This window comes from Botrytis fragariae (assembly GCF_013461495.1).
Source record: "Botrytis fragariae strain BVB16 chromosome Unknown tig00000061, whole genome shotgun sequence".
Classification (NCBI taxonomy): domain Eukaryota; kingdom Fungi; phylum Ascomycota; class Leotiomycetes; order Helotiales; family Sclerotiniaceae; genus Botrytis; species Botrytis fragariae.
Genome location: NW_023500994.1, coordinates 374,928 through 394,831, shown reverse-complemented (window position 1 = coordinate 394,831; position 19,904 = coordinate 374,928). Strand labels below are relative to the sequence as shown.

Below are 19,904 nucleotides of genomic sequence, written 5' to 3'. Positions count from 1 at the left end.
GGCTGATTTGTGTTTCCTTTTGGGCGTTTTCGAATTGATTATTTTTGGAGGTTTAATTCAATGGGGGGGGAAGGGGGGGAAGGTTCAGATACCAGAAACTTCAAATATGTAGGGAAACATGAGGAGATGGCCGGCTTTCTTGTCTGCTGTTATATACGGGGGATATACACATCAGTGTTGAGAAGACAAGATTGGATGTTATGTGCATGAATGAGGAGAGATCATATATCAAAGCTACCTAGGCAGGCAGCAATAAGTATGTAATGAACATGAAAGATACTCAAGCTTGTTAATGCACTGCTTCATAAAGATGCACCCAGCACACTACCAGGAAATCATTGTTTCCATGTCCTTGGTGGACATTTAGCATTGCTACACGCACTTACGTTCACCATACCATCCAATTCCACAAATCATCATCGAATCAATCAACCAGCCAAACAAATAAACAAATTAAACTGCAGTAAATAAAGAGAAGTGAGGTATCTCATTAATCAACATCCCAATCATATCTTTCCGAGAGAGGAGTCCCCATCCAAATCTCAAATCTCACCCATCTATCTAATCTCAGTAAAGTACAGCTAGACCATTACCAAAGCTCCTCGCCACGTTCTTGTAAGACTTTTGCTAGTGAGAAACGCCCGACTCCTTTTTTCATACATATACTCATTCATATTCGTACACACATATCCATGACGCCATATCAAAATATACTCTCGCCCTCCCCCCTATCCTCTGGAGGAATCTTATATCTAAGTATCAGTAGCGGTGTCTAAGCCCTTTCTCGCATGACCATGGACATGTCCGTGACCGTGCCCATGCCCGTGTCCTGCACTCCTAGCTGCCATCTCCCTTGCCCTCTTTTCCGCATTCCCAGCAGCCTGTGCACTCTCATGAATAGATTTCCTCTGTTCCATCACCTTCGCCCTAACCTCTTCCATAGCACTTCCCCTCTCCTCTTTCAATCTTCTTCCCCTATCCCTCCTTCCCTTGTCCATTTCCAAAGCCTTCGTCTCATCTTCCGCAACTCTCCAATTGCGACCGCGCATTCCACTTTCCCCCCACATACTGACGCGTTGAACTTTCTTGAGTTTGGAGATTCCGTAGAACCATACGATGGCGGCAAATATTCCACACCAGCCTGATACGCCTAAGAAACCAAGGTCGGATTCTTCGATATGGTTCTTTAAATTCATGCCGTACAGAGCGGCGATGAATGCGCCGGAACCCATACCGAGCGTTCCGATGGATATTTTGAGCTCGAGAAGCATGAGAGAATTGCGATTGGCATCAAGGATGGCTTTAACACTGTAGATATTTAGATTAGTACTTGTATAGTGGGAGGGAAATGGACGTTCTATAATCGTACATTTCTTCGGTGTTCCTAATGTTGGAAACTAAATTTCCAGACTCTTGAACAATTTCGTCGCAAAGCTTGTGGTAAGACTCTAACAGCATTTCGACTTCTGTATGATCATCCTCCCCTCTCTTTAAATCATGATCTTTCTCAGTCAGATACATAGCAGCTAGATCGTCATCTGCCTCCAACAACTCATCAATCGAGTCCCTGACCAATTTCGCCTTCTGTTCGAATGTGCCGAGTTTCTTGGAATAAATAAGGAGGTAGCGGAGCTTGTCTCGATCGATATCCTCTTCTAACTCCTTCAGAACCCTGACAACCGGTTCTCGAACCGTTTCAAATTCCTTTTCCAAGCCAGATGTAACCGATATGAGGACAGCTTCGAGAGCACGAAATTCATATGGAAGAGCACCAGCAGATGCAGAAGTTTGCTTTTGGCTAAGCTTTCCTTCTAAATCATACATGAAAAGCGATTGTGTATAGGTATCAGTAGAGCCATAAGCGTCGAAAATCAAGACCCTATTAGACTTTATGAGGACTCGAAGATGTAGGAGATTTATGAGAATAGCTGAAGGACGAACGAGGATATGCGGAAGCGTACTCGAGTCGATTTTTCGAAGATCTCGAGGAAGCAGACCATACTATGTACAAATCAGTATTGGCACAGTCAAAATGTCTGCGAGGAAAGATATCTAGTCCCACCTTAGCAATAAGCTCGCTCTTCTTGAACTCCCCATTCACAAGAACCACATTCCCATTCTCATCTAACTCTGTACATCGTAGCCGAGGCTCACTGGCTGCCTTCACAGATACAGATCGTCCCAGGCTGAAAACATCTATTTCTCTGCCATCCTCACTGAGGTGTGGTAAATCGTCCGGTTGTAATGGTTTCCCGTCCCTTTTCGAAGACCAAAGCTTGAATGGCCATTTTCTTGCGCCCGTGAATATTCCGCGACTTGACTGTGAGCGATTTTGAGTCGCAGATTGCTTGCTCGATAGAGTTGCCCGTTTGGGTTGAGTAGCGTTTGAAGAAGAATTGGAGGTGGCCAATCGCGATCCTAAAAACTTCGGATTTTGGAACCCAGCTTCAACGGTCGCTCTACGCTGTAGTGAAGTGGAAAGTGGTCTCCGACATGACCTCGAAGGATAATTGTATCCTAGGCTAGAAGCTGGAACATGAGGGGCATGGTCCAAAGAATGACCTTGTCTTGGGTTGGAACTGAAAAAACAGACGCCTTCAGATTGTGCCCGCAGAAATCTCAATAAAGATGCTGATGGTACATGGTTATGTATATGTGACCGCATAGCAGCTGAAAAGAGCTAATCCAACCGTTTACGAATCACTTGCTGCTTCATGTGCCTTATTTTGAACCGTTGATGGCGTAAATATATTTCTATCAAAAAAAAGCTTGGACTATCCAAATATCCAGATCTAAGTGTTACCATGATCACGTGAATTGTTTCTCTGCTACTTCTTGATTCTCGAATTTGCGTCCGCATAGTAAAAGCTTTTGAAAGTCGCATATGAACTTGGGTATTAGAAAGCATTTAGCTATCAAATCTAAACTTAACACCTGACTCTAAGCGGTCAAATATTGAATACCGCAAGGAAATCCTCGACCAACCTAACCTTCTTGTTATCATTCTCATGCTCATGACCACTTCTGAAGCGGAAAATCTCTTCAATGATCCAAGGGTAAGGATCTTGATAAGGAGGGTAGACCATCAGAAGTATGGTCATAAAATGCCTGTTTGGATCTGCATTCTCGAGAGTATATTGAAAAATGTCTTCATCAAGCTTCTGATTGACACCAGCATACAATAAGAGGTGTATTACCTCGATTCTACACTCTCGAACAGCATTTTTATAACCGATAATAGCTGCCTAGATTTCTATTAGCCATTACCTTGACACAAATCGTTTTCAGGGGAGTAATACCTCTCCGCTCGTTGACGCGAGCCAGTCAATACGTGCTCCTCCCATAACTAACCAAAATAAGAATTTGACAGCTTTCTCGTCCCATGGGCCCATTAACAGTGTGTGAGGTATCTCGGTACCTCTAGCAACATTCGCATAATTGCGAATACCCAGGTCAAAGATTTGCTCTCTTTTCTCGACCAAACTCGACATGAAATCAATTGTTTCGGAGGCATCCGTTGTATGAGAGACATCCATTCTTTGAAATGCATTACAATATTTGGCAAAATCATTGTCAAGTAATTCAGCTGCTGAGGTATCCTTAGGGTCAATACCTTCTATATCATCCCCATGGTGAAAGGCAACCATCCCAAGAGCAAGTGGAAATGGACGTTCTAGTGCATATTTTTGAACCCATAAGTCTTGACCTTGGAGAAGCATCGGCAATTTTGCCCAGCGAAATTTTAGAATAGTAGACTAAGTCCATGTCGTCAGTCAGTCCTGACCCAGCTATAACATTCAGGCTTACCTGTAGACTGCTATTGCCACTATAGTCCAAGTCCAACCTTGGATCCAACAGTTGCCCATACCATTTATCCCAAACTGGACCAAAAGCAGCAATAATGATCTTGTTATAGACAGCAACACTACTTAGTTTTCCTCCTATGACTGGACTACATGCTGGCAAACTCAAGTTCCAACAGCCGAAGAAAATCTGCTCGAGAATCTCTGTTGGCAATCTTTCAAGTTCCGACATCTTACGTCTCGATTTGATGTTCTTCAAAGTGCGGACTTTTGATTCCCGAAGAATAGAATTGAAAGACTGTGGCATTTGTGATGCGACCTTTGGGGATCTTTTCTTGAGAGGCCTCCCAGGTGGTCGTTTCTAGGATCCGAGTCAGTTAAGTTAGTTCGATATGTTTTATTCTATCATGAGAGTCCATACCATGATCTTTCTGGCCAGAACAGCAGATTTGCTGGAGTCACGAGTGTTCTTTCCCGGAACCTTGATCGGTGTTCCAGCCATGATTTGATGATATGCACTTATACTCCATATAGTCTAACATGAAGGACAGAAAATCCCGAGTTATTGGTTGCAATGGTGTATCATCGGTACATATCTAAAGTCCAGCAAGAAATACACACAACAAGATTCACTAAATCGAAAAAGTATAAAGTAATGCAATCTACATAGTGAATGGAAGACGAGACCAATCATTTTTTATTTTGCAACTCACCGCTTTCATTATGCCGGTTTGTCGATAGCGGTGAGAGTCAAATATAATCACCTACGAGTAGCTTGAGATGAGAGTGATAAACATCCTCTGAAGGGCGGTATAAATGGTCTGTCAATAGTGATTTCGGCGACAGAAGGTTAAAGGGGACGGACTATCCATCGTCACCCTAGATCTAACTACTCCTTATGCCATCGTCCTGGAACTGGGACCACTCCGAGAACATTCATCGTCTCCGGGCTAGCCTAGAACAATCATGATGTTGATATTGGAAGAACTGAACTATTGCCCGGTAATTAGACAACTAGAACGAGATGCGATTGAGTATGGAAAGTAACGCTCGAGTACTATCTCCAACAACGACTTCCATACTAGATTTGCATGTTGCTAAAACTAAGTTCTCAGTACGAGGAACATCAAATACCCCGCCTCGGGAAAAGTTACGCTAAAGACCCTGCATATATAAATACCCGATAGTCTACGTCGTACAGAACGCTATCACACCTCGCACGCCTTGTACACCCTACTAGGCATCCACCGGAAAAATACCTGGCTTGCAAAAAACTGTAGTTTGTAGAATCATCTTTGTGTTAAATTAATCATTAATCTTCAAGCGAAGTTGACAGTTCTTCCGTTACCATTCTTCCAATGGTCAACTTCGAATACTAAGCTAAGCTTAAATAACTACCAACTCGCACCTCATTTGTTGGGTCGAAGATTCCCTTAACTTAAAATCATTGTTTTAGACGATACTACCAAGCAGCAATCGAACAATCGAACAACTAAATCAAAGAAAGAACCCTCAATGTCTGCCAATCCTGAGTCCAGCTCTCACCCCCTCATCCTAACCCATCCTCCTCCACTCAACCCAGCCTGGGAATCACATATTCCTCATCTTCCAGCGCCCAGTACCTCCACCTCACCTGATGTCCGCAGATCTGTATACAGTCAAAACTGCATAAATCAAAACGCCAGTCTTCTCCGCACCTCTCTTGTTCACCTTACTCGGAACCTCCTCATAACCTCTTCTTCCATCCCTTCACCATCCGGCCACGAGATCCCTACTCGCCTCTACACTCCCACTTCCGCCACCAACTCTGCCTCTGTTCCCAATTCAGATTCTCAGCCACTGATCATCTATTTCCACGGCGGCGGTCTTTACGTTGGCGATCTCGATTCCGAAGATCTAACATGTCGTCAACTATCCCTTTCTCTTTCTCTCCCACTCCTCTCAATATCCTACCGCCTACTGCCCTCGTTCACTGCCGACGATGCTGTCTCCGATGCACTGACCACTTTCACCCATCTCTGTACTGAATACCCTTCCCAAAAATTCGTCCTTGTAGGAAGTTCAAGTGGAGGACAATTGGCTGCTACTGTCGCTTTGACTTTCCTTCAAAAGGGAGACGGGATTGAGAAAGAACAAGGAAGGCGGATACTAGGAGTTATTTTGAGATGCCCAGTAACATGTGATGCTACGGATAACGGGACAAGTATTCCAGAAGAATGGAAAAGTATACACACTAGTATGAAAGAGGAGTTTCATACAGGGATATTGAACAAGCCGGCTGTGACGAGAGAAAATAGAGTCAAGCGGTATAAGATGCCTTTGGAAATGTTGAAGGAGAAGCCAAAGCTCACTGAGGCTTCCAAACCTGTTGGAAGCGATCAAGAAGACATCAATACAAAATGGTTCATACAGCTTTGTACTAACGATATATATTATTCTGACGGGGTATGTCTTGCGCTTGGGTTGAAGGAGAGAGGACATAGTGTGAAGATTCGAGTAGAATTTGGGTGGCCCCATACGTTTTGGTTGAAGGGGATGGTATTGGAAGAAGCTCAGAAGACCGAAATGGAACTTGTTAAAGGGGCGAAGTGGGTTCTGGATGGGCTGGGGGTGGCTGACACCAAAGAGCTCCAGGGACACAAAGATTGGGTGGAATGGAGTAAGGAGGCCAACCTGTGAGGAGAAGGGTTGAATAGGGTATCTCAAAATTCGTGGGTAGTTTAACTCGGTTATGAAACGCTCGTACATTTAATGACACTGATACTTTGCTTTTCCAAATTTCATTTCTGATGACTCCAGGAGTGATGAATATGATATACATGCAGTTCCGACACCTTACAGGCTTACTTTGACGACTTTTTGTAACAGCATTCAGTCAAAACAATAAAATTCATCAGATCTTCAAGAGATTGAGGAAACAGTTTCATGATTGGCCAACTTGGCACTTAAACGATTAACCACCATGATCTTACTTCTTCAATCACCGGTCCCTATCTACAATAGTGCGGGTAACAAAGAAAAGGGAAAGTCGAATTTATTCCATCTAAAGCATAGAAAGATCGCCGAATTTCTCCTATAGACATATTAGCAGCCGTATCATTCCAAAGGGCAAAACTATGCCATTTCAAACGTACCTTGTAACCTGGAACACCCCAGCGACCCTTGGAAACGAGTTGAGCAGTCTTCTCATCGATGTCTGGGCGAGCAGCAGCAACTTCGTCCTATAGACACACATCACACATTAGCCAACCCCATTTATTTCCTTTGACTTTCCACATCCTTTCCTGGAGCTGATACATACCACAGTCAAATCCTCAAATGGTCTAGCCTCCTCGATGTTCTTCAATGTCTTCTCCAAATCCTTCAACTCCAAGTCCACTCTACCCTTGGTCTCCTCTGCGTTCTTGATTGCTTGGGCCTCGAAAGTCTCAATTGCCTTGATTTGTCTGGCCACATCATATGTGGCTGGCTTGAAAGTAGAGAAATGCTTCTCGATTTCGTCAACAACGGCGGTGTTCTTGAGAATCGACTTGTAGTGTGCGAAGTCTACTTTGGTAGGTTGCTCAGAGAGAGCTTGAACGCGGCGACGGGCATCTTCGTTACGCTTCTTGAAGGCTTGGAGGGAGGTCGCGGTGGCTCCCTTGAGTCCGAGGGATTGGGAAACTTTGGCCCAGTCGAGTTTGAGGGCTGCGCTGCGCTGTGAAGGTAGAATGGTTAGTAATAATCCGGACTCATTAAGGGCGAGGGGGTGGAAGTCGGGGCAGAAGTCTTCGGAATTCTTCGGAGGGGTGCAAAGTCTGCACGACAGCGAGGTCTGGGGGGTAAAGTTCTGCTGGCGGCAGTATGACTGCAATTAGTAAAATAGACTTACTCCGGCTGCCATTGTGAAGGTGTTGATATGATTAGGGAGTGGAGAACTGAGATGTGTTGAATTCGTCGTCAAAAAGCTGCAAGTCTCGGTTCGAGCTAGAAAATGCAATATCACGTGATGCTGCCACAACATTCAGCCTGGTGAAAGATCTCCTAATTTATCAGTATTTAAAAAGAACCTCAATTTTGTTTTCCATTATAATTGTTATTTTCCTGAACTCGTATATGTATCAGACGTTTGTTTAAGTGGAAACAATTTTGAACAGATTTCATTTTGTCGCGAAGTCACATTTCAAATCGGTGAGTATAAGTAGGATTCTATGCATACGAAGGTGACATGGTTTAAATTGGAGTTTTACTATTCAACACTCCCAAATTCATTCGGGATGTGTGTGACTGTACGCCCACGTAATACCATTGCCATGCATTCATAGAAGTCGACCCAGAACAGCAATACATAAAGATCCAGCTAAGTAAGCTTAGACCTATATGCTTAGAGCCATGATGGAATTGACTATATCGTTGTCATTCTCCTTCAATGCCTTTACAGCCTTGTTGCGCGAAACACTGGCTTGGGTCATGACTAATTCAATATCCTTGTCCTCGAGTCCAGTGGCATCGACCTCCTCTGTGTCATCCTCTTCTTCTTCCTTCTTCTCCTCGGTGTCAACAGCCTTGCCCTTTCCGTGATCGTGGGAGTGGTCGTGGCCAGAGTGATCGTGACCGGCGTGATCGTGGGATTCTTGAGCAGCCAATTGTGCGGCAGCAGAAGCTTGAGCTTGGGAGTTAAGGTCCTCAATCTTAGCCTCACCGAAAACACTGGAGAAATTATTAGTCTAAAATGTATTTTTGGAGTGCGGGGTAGAAGTTCCTTACATGTAGGTGTTGCTGGTTGGGGACTTGTAAACCTCTGGCTGGTTGATAACAAAGAGGATCTATAATCCGATATTTGATCAGTAAGAAGTCTTAAGGTTATCCTCAAATGTTGTCAAAGCTACCCCGCGCTTGTGAAGCAGCTGCGAAGCACCAGCCCTTAATCGCGAGAGCTTCCTTCATAAATCGTGAACTGACAAACCAACTAAAAGCTGCTTACGTTCTTTGGTCGTCTCAAAGTGACTCTGGTGATACCAGGGACTCTTGTAAGACCAAGCTTAGCAATTGACTTGCGTGCCTTCTTCTCGTTACGGGAGAAAGCGACTTGGGAACCTGCTGGGATACCAGCTACCTCCTCTCCCTCTGCCTCGGAGTCAGAGCTGTCGTCTCCCTCATCCTCTGCGGTAACTTGTTGCTTGGTTGGCTCCTCGTTATCTGGGAGTTCTTCAATACGTGGGTTCGACATGTTGGGTGGTAGTTATGGCTGTACAAAGGGTTGTTAGAAATTTTGATGATATTGTCGTTGTTTTGGTTTTCCGAAATTTTGTGCGTGCGCTAAAGAAATTGGGGGGCAGTTTCCTTGTACGGCGGAAAACTCCACCACAACAAGGCTGATGAACATTGTGAACATAATGGTATTCACTAACCTGACTTTACAAGAAGACGATGATATTAGATATGGGCTTAAAGAATCAAACATTGAGGTTGTCACCATTGCAATTAATTAGGGTTGTGAGAGTTCGCTAAGTATTAGGTAATCAACGTGTCTACTCCATCTGGCTGAGATTGGGCTGGGGCAATTCTGGGGGTACAAATTGTTGTAACGACGTCAGACTGGGTCAAGGTGCATTTAATATCATTTATGGTTGTGGAATTATTAGTATCAATATCTGAATTTGTCCGATAAAGCAGTAAAATGGCTCCTAATTCATTGTGCAGGAATAGGTTCCGCATATCTCATGTCGAGAATATTTCAAAGTTCCAGAACCAAATCACAATCAAAATAACGCCCAGTATTCAGATCTTGGAGAGAATTGGTTTGGAGGTATTTTTGAAGTCCATATGCTCATTACGCCGGTCAAATTGACGCAGGATACAAAGCTCAGTTAAGAGCAAAGGAACCCATCAACCCTTATGTAGTTTTGCTTGCGCTCCCAAATATTCCATTACCAAATCTATGCCGCGGCGATCTTAGCCCTGGCAACCTTGACTTGGAATCCAGCTCTCTTCCTCAATCTCATAACCTTAAATCGCTCGAAATCTGTCAAAGCAGCTCTCTTGGCTTGCTTCTCACGCTTCTGGGCCCATGGGCTTTGTTGCCACAACTTTTCGATACCAGCCTTCTCCCACTCCTTTTGAACGACACCAGTGCGCGAGGCTCTTGGGAGACCCTTGAGGACGAGAGGTGTGAGGACGACATTGGCGAGGGAAATGGCTTGTCTTGGGACAGCTGCGAGTTTGTCGGTTGCTGGGCCATCGATAAGAGCCTATTGATTTCAATGTCAGTTTTCTTCCTCTTTCCCTCCAATCTTCACCAATTTTACGTACGCGCTTGTGGTCGATGATCTCAACGATCGCGGCAAGCTTGCCATCGTGTGGTCCACCAGTTACGAGGACGACACGGCCGACCTCAACCAGTCTCCAGGAAGATGCTTTGATATCTGCGTCACCCATTGTGAAATCTTCTGAAAAGAGTGTATTAGTTGATTGATTTCTAGAAGTTCAATGAATCGAGTAGATAATTAAGGAAAACGTACGGGGCGTCGTTGGCGAGGATTTGTCGATGTTTAGTTGTCGATTACTTTCAAAAAATCCGAAAATCGAAAAAGTGCGGCATAAGATCTAAGCGAAATGGCCCTAGAGATTTACAAATCATGTGATCAATCGGCCGCATTTCTGGACATGTGGGATAAGGCTAGAGCCAGATCGAATTAGCGTTCTTTTTATTGGGTTCAAAGCTTTCCAAATGGAACTTCAAAAACTTATAAAAAAATTCTTCCAATCAATTTCTTCATCTTTCTTCCATTTCATAAACAACAATCACAACACAAACACAACAAGTACTTGAGTACTTTATGGCTTGAATTGATTTATTCTTGCTGCAACATGTCTCTTCCTGAGCAATCTTCTGCACATCTACAGGTATAAGGTTCGTACATCAACATTTCTTCAACCTCTTCTTTCTCTACTTAAATGATGAGATAATTTGCGATTGACCTCACTTCGATGGCACCCTCGCCGGGGTCGCTATATCATGCGAGTGGATGAAATTCATTCTTACATATTCTGATTTCCTTTACATCACGATCATTTATATCTTGGTATCATTTTGGTCGAGCTTTTTGCTAACAGTTCGAAGTATTAGGAAATGCCTTCATTGATCATCTTATCACGACCAACTTGCTACACATTTCACCCCGCCAACTAACATAGATCACAACAATGATCCCAACGTTCACCTTACGCGGTATGTTACAATTCTTCCTCGCACAGCATCTTCCCTATCCTACTATGATTAAGAAAAATGCACTGAAAATACTGAACTCCCCGGAGTCATGAAAATTCAACTTAACCAAGATCTATGAGCACAACAAACTTCCGTTCTTCCTACTAGTTGCTTCACTTCTAGAATCTCTTGCTAATCAGCTCAAAGCTTAGGAAGAATTTTACGCCACACACAAGAAGAATATTGATGGATCGTGCCAAACACCTTTCGAGGCATCGCTGGGGCCTCCTAGACGGTTGGACTCTAACAAAAGTAATAATTGGTCATGGCTATGCAGATACTTGGGACCTCGATGGAGGCATCATTAGAGAGATTGGCAGCTTAGGAATAATCAAATTACATTTACTACATTACACCTCTACTTCACATGACTTATTGTACAACTTTCTCTACTTTACCCTGCTGTGCCTTGATCTATTGCTTACGTGCACAATTCATCTCGTTCACGTTTGCGACAGCAGCGGTGACCTGTTGGCATTCTGTCTCCTTTTCGTAGCTCGGTATGTCCCAAGATAGCAAAATCATCACACTGTGTACCTGTGATCCATATCTCAATAATTTTTCATCAGGCAGTTCTAATATTACATCTCATTTCATACAATCTGAAGATGTTCCAACTCACATCTATCATCAACTCCGCATCAGCTCCGCCAAGCGAAGAATCCTCAATCATATGTCAATCTAATTAATCATGATCACAAGATGGTAACAGATTCATTGCCGTCGCTATATTAAATCGTCCTCATCTGACTTCATACCGACCTCAAAGTCTCCTTTGTAGTATTCTCCAAAGGTCCGCTATCACAATGAGCATCACATGCACCCAAACATTGGTAATCTCTTGTGAGAGTAGGATTACATACTAAACAAACGAAAATCACCCATGGCAAATTGCGGTATTCGGTACCACCAAGGACAATATCTCTTGGTGCCACTCTTCACGCTGGTATTTTGATAGTTACTAACGTCGGTGTTGAACTTCAGCTTTTTTCTTTTCTTGGCCTGGTACCGTGAATGAAAGGGTAGTGTTTGTGAAGTTGAATTACGACTTTGGATTAGGGTTGTGAAATAACCATCAGATCAGATCATGTTGCATTATTAGCTCATGCCAATCAATTACACTTTATAGTATCAATTATTGCATTAAAGATGCTGCTGCTGCTGCCTCCTCCAAGTCTCGATCGAAGTAGAAACATTTGCGCAGAAACACTACTTCATCTCTGCAATGATGTTTTCAGAATCGACCTCTTCTATAAGTCCAAAGAGCTCACTGATGAATCTAGGCTTTTTTCCCGTAAAAATTTCATACTTAGCATTAAGAAGAGCTACATAGTGGAGAGACCTAGACCCATGCTAGGAATATCATGCGTCTCAAATTGAAAAGCTTTCTGCTTCTCCTTCCACAAGTGTGCACTACTGATAAACATCAATTCCATCGACGGCTTCGATACTGAGCTCTTCCTTGGATGCGTTGCCTCAAGCGGGCTGACTTCCAACCGTAAAGGGCGTGCAAGACAGAGAATTAACTTCATCTCATAAGGTTTGCTTAAGTCAGATGGCGGTTCATGTTCACTCGTACCCCGCAGAACACTCAATACCGATGAGCAACTAGAATATCACCAAACAGCAGCTTTCTGGAGCTCAGATTGCTTCAATGCAAGCTGGTATCCGTCTGTGCAGTCTGCTACGTGTGTTTAGTTCGTTTGCTGCTTGAATCTCCTGAGTTTGACTTCATTCCGCTGTATGCTTTACGTTCCGAGGTATTCTCCACCAGCGGTCACCTAGGCCTCATAGTCTGAGATTCATCCCGCCAGCAATTTTCGCTTTCGCTTATTTGTGTTTAACAAGCGAGGTCCTCCTATGGCTTTCGATTCACTGCGTATGTTGTACCGGCCGCTGTGTCTAGCGCCCATCTCTCGACTTCATGTTCTCTTTTTGTTCTGATATTATCAATGATATCCTCTTGACTATTGTTGTAGTTATGATTATGATTGTCCTTGTGGTTATTGCCATTCTTATGATCATTATCATTCTCATAGATCCTCATGGTCATTATCATCCATCTTTATGAATCTTCATGATCATCGTCATCCTTGTGAGTCCTCATGATCACTATCATCTTCATCATTGTTATATTTATGATCATTGTCATTTTCATACTCGTTGTTATTCTCATGATTATTGTATCTTTCTAATCATTGTGTTTCTGTAACTATTGTATCTTTATGATAATTGCTATCCTCGAGCCCTAGTTTTCTATTCCAATTGACCACTCAGTCTTCCTCAATCCTGCTTTCCGGGCTCTGTAATGCGTTAGTAAATAAGTACCCGCTTCTACATGGTGATGAATTGCCCATCTTTACCCCGCGCACACTGGACAGCCATGAGCATTATCAATTCATAAATTGAGACTCAAAACCAAAGTTTGAAATAAAAGTAGCTAGAAGTTTCGAGATACTTAACAACGATTCTCAACATCCTGAACTTAATTGCAAGCACTGTTGATTTACCTCACAGCTTCGTCAGAGCCTTTACTAGATCGATTGACGTTTCATGCCATCAATAGACGAGGGACCTTTACCACGTCCAATCTGGTCCATAAGAAAATATGATGGTAATATTTCATCCAGCTTAACTTGAAAACCATGCAAACGGCTGAATGCAGTTGCGCCAAGTGATTCATTTGCTCTTGTCAAGGAACATGTATATCATGAACAATAATTCTGAAGTGTTCAATGATAGGCAATCATTTGAAAGAATAGTAATACTTCGCAAAAACTAATGAATGAATTCTCCTATTTTGACTCTCATATAACCATCGTTCTTAGCTACGACTTAATCATGAGCTATTGGTACAAAGCATATCTCCAAAATTTTCTTGGAGAAAATTGAGCTTCCAAGTTACATTCTGCGTAGAGTGTGAGTATCGAGAGTGTATCCAGACTCCAGAGACTGGATAAAATGGCACCAGTGTTTCAAGGACTGATATCATGAATACTGAATTCAACTTTATATCTGGTATTTTACTTATTTCTTAAACACACTAAAGTATCCGTCGGTATCCCTCAGACATAATCACAATCCTCGACTACCCAAGTACCAAAATCTTACAACCTTGCTTTTCCAAGCTCCAAATCTGCCCAGTGATCCCGGTGGAACTCTACATATGTATTTCCCTTACCCTTCTCCTCTATCCATAGTAATTTGTCATCTGCTTTGACTTTATCATGATTAACACCCTGTTCACGAAGTGGTGTTTTATTTTGTTTATTGTTATGAATTGGTACCATTTCCTTCACGATCCGGAGGAATACCGGAACTGCGTATTTAGGTAGATGTTTCCGTGTGTGTCTATGATTCGTTAATTTTGAGTACATAGAACCAAGAGGAGACCCTTGAGATAACTTACTTCAAAAGCCCAGCAAAGTCAAAATTGTTAATACTTGGATCGATGAACACGGCAGCACATCCAGCCCTACCATCATGAGAAGGTAATTGGACACCATAAACGATGGCCTCCACAACTCCGTCGTATTTCCCTAACACCTCTGCAACTTCAGCTGTACTAACATTTTCTCCTTTCCAGCGGAAGGTATCGCCCAATCGATCAAGGAAAAACCATCGCCCGTCGTTATCTCGACGTAGAGCATCGCCAGTTCTGTAATAAAGATCTCCTTTCTTGAATACATTACTCTCAAACTTCTTACTCGTCGCTTCTGGGTTGTTGAAGTAACCCGCAAAGGCAGCTGTATTCGGAATCGCAACGATGATCTCGCCACCTTTCTCAAATGGTTCCCGAGTTGCAAATCCAGTTTTAGGATCTCGTGCAATGGCTCCAGAAACTTCGTCTATTTTGACGGGAACATACAGATCATTGAACTGCCATCTGGAGATAAGTCCATGATGTCCCACGCAAGTAGCCAGCCAATCTCCACGTGCATGATTGGTGAGTGAAAAAACCCCTTCCGTACTGTTAAAGAACTCAACAACTTCAGGGACTCCAAATCGAGCTTTGAATTTGTTCCACACATCTGGACGCATACCATTTCCATACATGACGCGAACGCAATGATCTTTATCCTGAGGAGAAGGAGGTGCGGCGAGCAGGTAGCGAGCTGTCTCTCCAACATATGTGAACCATGTTGCTTTGGAGTCACGTATATCTCCCCAGAATTTCGAAGTGCTGAATTTCTTGCCGACGCAATTTGTGATTCCACTCATCAGGTTTGCTATGGCGGTAATACCACCGGTTCCATGATACAAGGGCATGCAGTTGTACCATCGGTCATCATCCTTTACTGGGGATTTACCAGCTGCTCTCTACGGGAATTATCAGCATTCATCGCGGTAATCATATCTTAATCTAGGCCTTACCCCAACTCCCGCTATGAAGCCTCTGGCTACCTCAAAATTACATCCTTTAGGTAACCCTGTAGTTCCACTTGATGATCGATTAGCCATCTGATTTTTACAGCCCGGAAAGAACACCAACCTGGTATACAACAAACCTAAAGGCGAGTTTCCTTTGACTTCCTCTCTATAAATATCTTCTGGCCTTTCAGCCTTTCCACTGCGTATTTCCGACAATGTAGAGCTATCCATGAATACAATTTTGATCCCTAAGTCCCCCAACTCCTCTTTCTCAGCCTCAATCCTCTCTCTCAACTCCGCATCATCATCCACCAAAATAAGTTTGGCTTTTGGAACCTTAACACAGTGAATTAATGCTTTTCCAGCCAAATTGTAGTTGATCATTGCTGGAGCAGCTCCTATCGACCATAATCCCAGCCAGGCAAACAGAAAGTCCGGAGAATTTTGAAGATAAAATGCTACTAAATCACCAGGCTTTACGCCCTGGGAGAGATACCATTGACCGTATTGATTTACGAGATCGTAGGATTGTTTCCAAGTGTAGCAGCCCTCTCGTGACCAGATACATTCTGTGTTTGGATGACGATGCACGCTTTCTTCGAACAGATAATAAAGACATAATTTTCTATTTTTCTCTATGTTGGGTTTTAGTAAAGGGCAATGTGATTTGGGAAGGCGTCTTACCAGCTTCGGCGTACCATTTCATGGTTCGTCTCATTTTCAATTTATCATTCAAATCTTTTAATATAGAATATTTGCCATCGAGGTACATTGCTGCAGCAGATGTACCTGCTACAACTGCTGTTGCTATTCATTTTAATTAGTATGCTGCTTGGAGATCAAAAATGAAGCAGTCTAGAGTCGGCGATTGTAGAGAGTGACATTTGTTTTCCAATTCATGCAGTGGAGCCGGAAATGGATTGTGTCTAACCGTGGCTTGAATGCGGGGTTTAGTGATAGGATGTGCTTACCGAGCGCCATAATGATTGGAATCAAATGCTGTTACTATACAAAAAAATTGGTATTTAGGGATATCAAGAACTGCAAAAAGCTACAATAATCTGTGAAGCGTCAATAAGAAAGGATAGAACTTGGAAAGGAGAAAGAACGTTAAACAGAATCCCCTAACAAGTTACATCAGTGAATGTCTTTCGTCGGTAAAGCTACCTAGGTATTTGTCGATCACCGAGGCAGGCTACCCCGGATTTCTGACCCAGGACTGAATCTTGATTGGTTGGGCTTGAGGCACAACTACGGACGAAACCTTTGCCGTCGCTCCTATCCGCCCCACCTCCGCTCTTTGATACTTCCGACCCACGCGATACCTTCCAAAGCGGGTAGACTCCTTGTTGGTCGAAACTAAACGTGGAGTTGGAAGTAACCTGTTTGACGCGTGTGCTGCGAGATATACTTGTTTGGACGCCACACTGCTTGTCAGTCCCTTTGGCAAACGACCGAATTTACAGATTTGGACGATGCTCGGCGTTCGGAGCCTTGAGTGCTTGAAGAGAGGTGGGCTCTGTGGGTTAGGACATCTGGATTCGTTTTCGGAATCATAGTCGATTTTGGTAGTTATGCACGGACCCCCTTCAGAGGAAACGACAGCAATGAAGGGGCAATCACCATTCCTTGGCCGAGAGTACTAGACTTTGAATTGAGACTCGCAAGTCAAGATTATCTTCGAATGAAAATACATTGGTCATCCATTGTCTTCATTCACATGAACATCAGTGCATATTTTATTTTATTGTAGATTTTACAACCTTGGAAAGTGTGAGAGTACGGATCTATTTCAGTAACCCGTTTGTTACCATTTTCGTTGGCCCCACTCATGCGTATCTCGTCAACTAATTGTGGAATCAAGACCTTCTACCCCAATCCTTTGCAAGATCCCTCCACGGCTCTGAATTCCGACGCTACTTTTCTATCAGATATCTACTTGAAATGGAAGGAATTACGTTGAAATTTACTTACATTTTCCTGACTTGAATGTCCTTGATTTGGATGATTAGATATTGACCAGTGGCCTGGATTTTCCGGTGGACTATTTGTCTGCTGGTTTGTTGAGGACGAGACTACCACCGGGTCCGGCCTGTCAGGTGACAGGGAGGAACGATCATATGTCCCCAAGGGTGGGACTCCGTTATTATCTGGATATATCAAATTCGAAGCTTGATTGTGCCAGACACCCCTTTGCTGTCGAGGCGACAGATTAGACGGCAATCCACTTCGAAAACTCGTCTGCGTTGCGGTTTGGTGAGCAGAATGAGGGTTCTGGTGTGATCTAAACTGAAGCTGGTTATTGTTCGAGTTTGGGGTTTCTGTAGGCCCCCCAGGATCCGGATTCACGCCCGAAGCTTGTACCTGCGAACTAGAATTTTTCTCTTGCGTATTCCAGTACCGGCCAAAAGGCTGATGGTCCGGACACTTTCTTGCTTTTTCTCCAAGGATGACCTGAATTGGATTTTTGCAATGCTGTCTCGTAACTGCGAAGTCAGGGCAAATTTGTCCATAGGCAGGATGCACCTTAGTCGTCTTCCATCTCGAGCAGTCAACAGGGCAATCGGTGAATACGTCCTTGAACTCCCAGCACATCTTTCATGGAATAGAAATTTCTGTTTGGTGATTCTCACGAATTTGATATTGGGCTAACCGTTCTATATCATTTGATTCGTGATAAAAGACGGTGTTATGAAAGAAACTACATGGCGAGTTCCTCTACAAACTAGATCCACAAATTGAAGATGAGTACCTGATCATACAAAAGTATCAAGCACGAGAATTTACCAGCAAATTTTGAGACACTGCTTTGAAAGCCGTGTCGTCTGAAGAACCAGCACCTTCTAGTGTCGTCTTATGATTAGAGGAAAAATGTCCGCATTTCATATCATAGCCAAAAGAAGTGTTCTTAGCTATATATTTCACCTTGTACAGCTATGTAACTTTGGCTTTAAGATCTACATGGGTCGTTGTATGCATGTCATGGTGGGATCAATAGAAGTCTATACAGTATCAATTTAAAATCCCGTTCTCGATTTTCTAAAACACAAAACTTCATATTAACCTGTCAATTATACTTGACTGTTTTTGGCCACTTCTGAGCAAAGTTCACATGTTAAAAATTCACCCACTCAAGCATGTCTTCCTTGCAGAACCTGTAAGGCCAATTGTGTAGAATCGATCATTAAATCAACTACCTTCCTCAATTATGTATCCCATAATCTTTACTGAAGTGCTTTTACCCCGTGTATCTGACCAGTAACTTGGCTATGATTACGAATTGAATAAGCCCCTAGTACTCCATCTGCTTTGAGTTCCGTTGATTTGCCTGCTTGGACCCTGGACCGTGTGAGCTGCGTGAGATTCGCTGGTCTGTCCCCCATTGCCATCATTCTGTCGGTCAGAATTTCCTGAATTCTGTCTGGTTTGATTGGATGAGCGTCTGCCTGCGCGGCCCCCACCCATTCCAGTTCCACCCCTTCCAGCTCCACGCCTTTCAGTTCCGCCCCTACGACCAGCGCCTCTGCGATGTGCACCCCAAAAACCTCCACTTCTACATTCACAGCCTTCACCCCATCCATGTGCACGACCACATCCTTCACTTCCAAACTCAGTTTCACTTGATGCAGAATCGCTATTGAGATCACCCGGGCTACTGGCGGAACGGGTCCTCTGGTAACTACTCACCAATTAACCGAGCCGTCTTTGAAAACCTCATCGCTTATATCTTACCTCCGGAATCTGCAGTTTGGACAAGGACACTCGTCCAACGATTGCAAGTAGACGAAATGATAGGAAGATACTCCACAAGGATGCATTACAGTGCCGTAAGTGCAAGGAAACACGCAGCGACATTCCCGATAGCCATCAGGGCAGGATTCCCAACGTATCCCTAGATAATAGCACATTGTGTTTTCAAGTCAGTTCTGAATACACGAAGGGAAGATCTCTCGAAATAGTCAGATAATGTTGAGTTATATAGCATGGCTGGAGACAGGCTGTGCTTGGGCTGAAGGAATTGGACTCTGATCATTGTAATTGAAGATATGTCGTTGCTTCCAGAACTCCCTTTGAGAATTGTAGCCTAGGGATCATTACATTAAAGAGTTAGCTCACTATTCTGGGGTGTTGGACAGTCAGACTTTTATATATTGGATCCAGACAATAGTAAGTAGTGATGTTTTAGAAAGAGGAAGAAAGCGAACGTGGCAATGATCCAATGAAATATTTATTCCTGTATCATCTTTAGAGATCTTGACCAGAAATAAAGGTCTTCCACGATAACAAACACCTCGTTGTGACGAAAGAAGCTTCTATAAGCTAAATAAAATGGCTTAGTTTTTCAAAGAACTTCCAACCTTCATTTCAGGAGGCTACAATTCCAAGTACATGAATAGGAAAAATGAAAGGAAGCACTACTTCCATGATTTTCTACAGTAGCACTTTTGAAAAGAGTTCGTAGAGCCATGAGCCACCTCTCG

At 43.3% G+C, this 19,904-nt stretch overlaps 8 protein-coding genes across 8 annotated transcripts; 1 reads left to right on the top strand and 7 right to left on the bottom strand.

Moving 5' to 3' along the window:
• Nucleotides 1-752: 752 nt before the first annotated feature.
• Bfra_008239 (putative inner membrane magnesium transporter mrs2 protein) lies at nucleotides 753-4,305 on the bottom strand (the record flags this gene model as incomplete). The annotated part of the gene is made up of 7 exons (XM_037338602.1): nucleotides 753-1,308; nucleotides 1,370-2,001; nucleotides 2,063-2,579; nucleotides 2,986-3,245; nucleotides 3,300-3,755; nucleotides 3,808-4,164; nucleotides 4,225-4,305. 7 exons carry the CDS (start codon nucleotides 4,303-4,305, stop codon nucleotides 753-755), a joined length of 2,859 nt encoding a protein of 952 aa, XP_037191908.1.
• A 1,013-nt stretch (nucleotides 4,306-5,318) lies between these two features.
• Nucleotides 5,319-6,482, top strand: Bfra_008238 (putative lipase esterase protein; the record flags this gene model as incomplete). Its single annotated transcript, XM_037338601.1, has 1 exon — nucleotides 5,319-6,482. One exon carries the CDS (start codon nucleotides 5,319-5,321, stop codon nucleotides 6,480-6,482), a length of 1,164 nt encoding a protein of 387 aa, XP_037191907.1.
• A 234-nt stretch (nucleotides 6,483-6,716) lies between these two features.
• Nucleotides 6,717-7,686, bottom strand: Bfra_008237 (putative atp synthase subunit d protein; the record flags this gene model as incomplete). Its single annotated transcript, XM_037338600.1, has 4 exons — nucleotides 6,717-6,876; nucleotides 6,938-7,024; nucleotides 7,105-7,500; nucleotides 7,675-7,686. 4 exons carry the CDS (start codon nucleotides 7,684-7,686, stop codon nucleotides 6,847-6,849), a joined length of 525 nt encoding a protein of 174 aa, XP_037191906.1. The 3' UTR covers nucleotides 6,717-6,846.
• Nucleotides 7,687-8,158: 472 nt separating this feature from the next.
• Nucleotides 8,159-9,012, bottom strand: Bfra_008236 (putative nascent polypeptide-associated complex subunit alpha protein; the record flags this gene model as incomplete). Its single annotated transcript, XM_037338599.1, has 3 exons — nucleotides 8,159-8,492; nucleotides 8,550-8,608; nucleotides 8,767-9,012. The coding sequence occupies 3 exons, from the start codon at nucleotides 9,010-9,012 to the stop codon at nucleotides 8,159-8,161; spliced, it is 639 nt and encodes a 212-aa protein (XP_037191905.1).
• A 410-nt stretch (nucleotides 9,013-9,422) lies between these two features.
• On the bottom strand, nucleotides 9,423-10,329 carry Bfra_008235 (putative 60s ribosomal protein l14 protein). Its single transcript, XM_037338598.1, has 3 exons — nucleotides 10,304-10,329; nucleotides 10,095-10,231; nucleotides 9,423-10,033 (listed from the first exon to the last, which is right to left on the bottom strand). The coding sequence occupies exons 2-3, from the start codon at nucleotides 10,218-10,220 to the stop codon at nucleotides 9,722-9,724; spliced, it is 438 nt and encodes a 145-aa protein (XP_037191904.1). The 5' UTR covers nucleotides 10,221-10,231; nucleotides 10,304-10,329; the 3' UTR covers nucleotides 9,423-9,721.
• Nucleotides 10,330-14,159: 3,830 nt separating this feature from the next.
• Bfra_008234 (putative fatty acid transporter protein) lies at nucleotides 14,160-16,404 on the bottom strand (the record flags this gene model as incomplete). Its single annotated transcript, XM_037338597.1, has 6 exons — nucleotides 14,160-14,403; nucleotides 14,462-15,372; nucleotides 15,427-15,493; nucleotides 15,545-16,058; nucleotides 16,108-16,230; nucleotides 16,395-16,404. 6 exons carry the CDS (start codon nucleotides 16,402-16,404, stop codon nucleotides 14,160-14,162), a joined length of 1,869 nt encoding a protein of 622 aa, XP_037191903.1.
• Nucleotides 16,405-17,282: 878 nt separating this feature from the next.
• Bfra_008233 (uncharacterized protein) lies at nucleotides 17,283-18,018 on the bottom strand (the record flags this gene model as incomplete). The annotated part of the gene is made up of 2 exons (XM_037338596.1): nucleotides 17,283-17,339; nucleotides 17,398-18,018. The coding sequence occupies 2 exons, from the start codon at nucleotides 18,016-18,018 to the stop codon at nucleotides 17,283-17,285; spliced, it is 678 nt and encodes a 225-aa protein (XP_037191902.1).
• Nucleotides 18,019-18,647: 629 nt separating this feature from the next.
• Nucleotides 18,648-19,004, bottom strand: Bfra_008232 (uncharacterized protein; the record flags this gene model as incomplete). The annotated part of the gene is made up of 1 exon (XM_037338595.1): nucleotides 18,648-19,004. One exon carries the CDS (start codon nucleotides 19,002-19,004, stop codon nucleotides 18,648-18,650), a length of 357 nt encoding a protein of 118 aa, XP_037191901.1.
• Nucleotides 19,005-19,904: the final 900 nt, after the last annotated feature.

Coding starts and splice junctions, on each gene's coding strand:
- Bfra_008235 (XM_037338598.1), bottom strand. CDS start 10,220: ATGGGTGACGCAGATATCAAAGCATCTTCCTGGAGACTGGTTGAGGTC. Junction 10,034..10,094: donor AGATCATCGACCACAAGCGC/GTACGTAAAATT, acceptor TGAAATCAATAG/GCTCTTATCGATGGCCCAGC.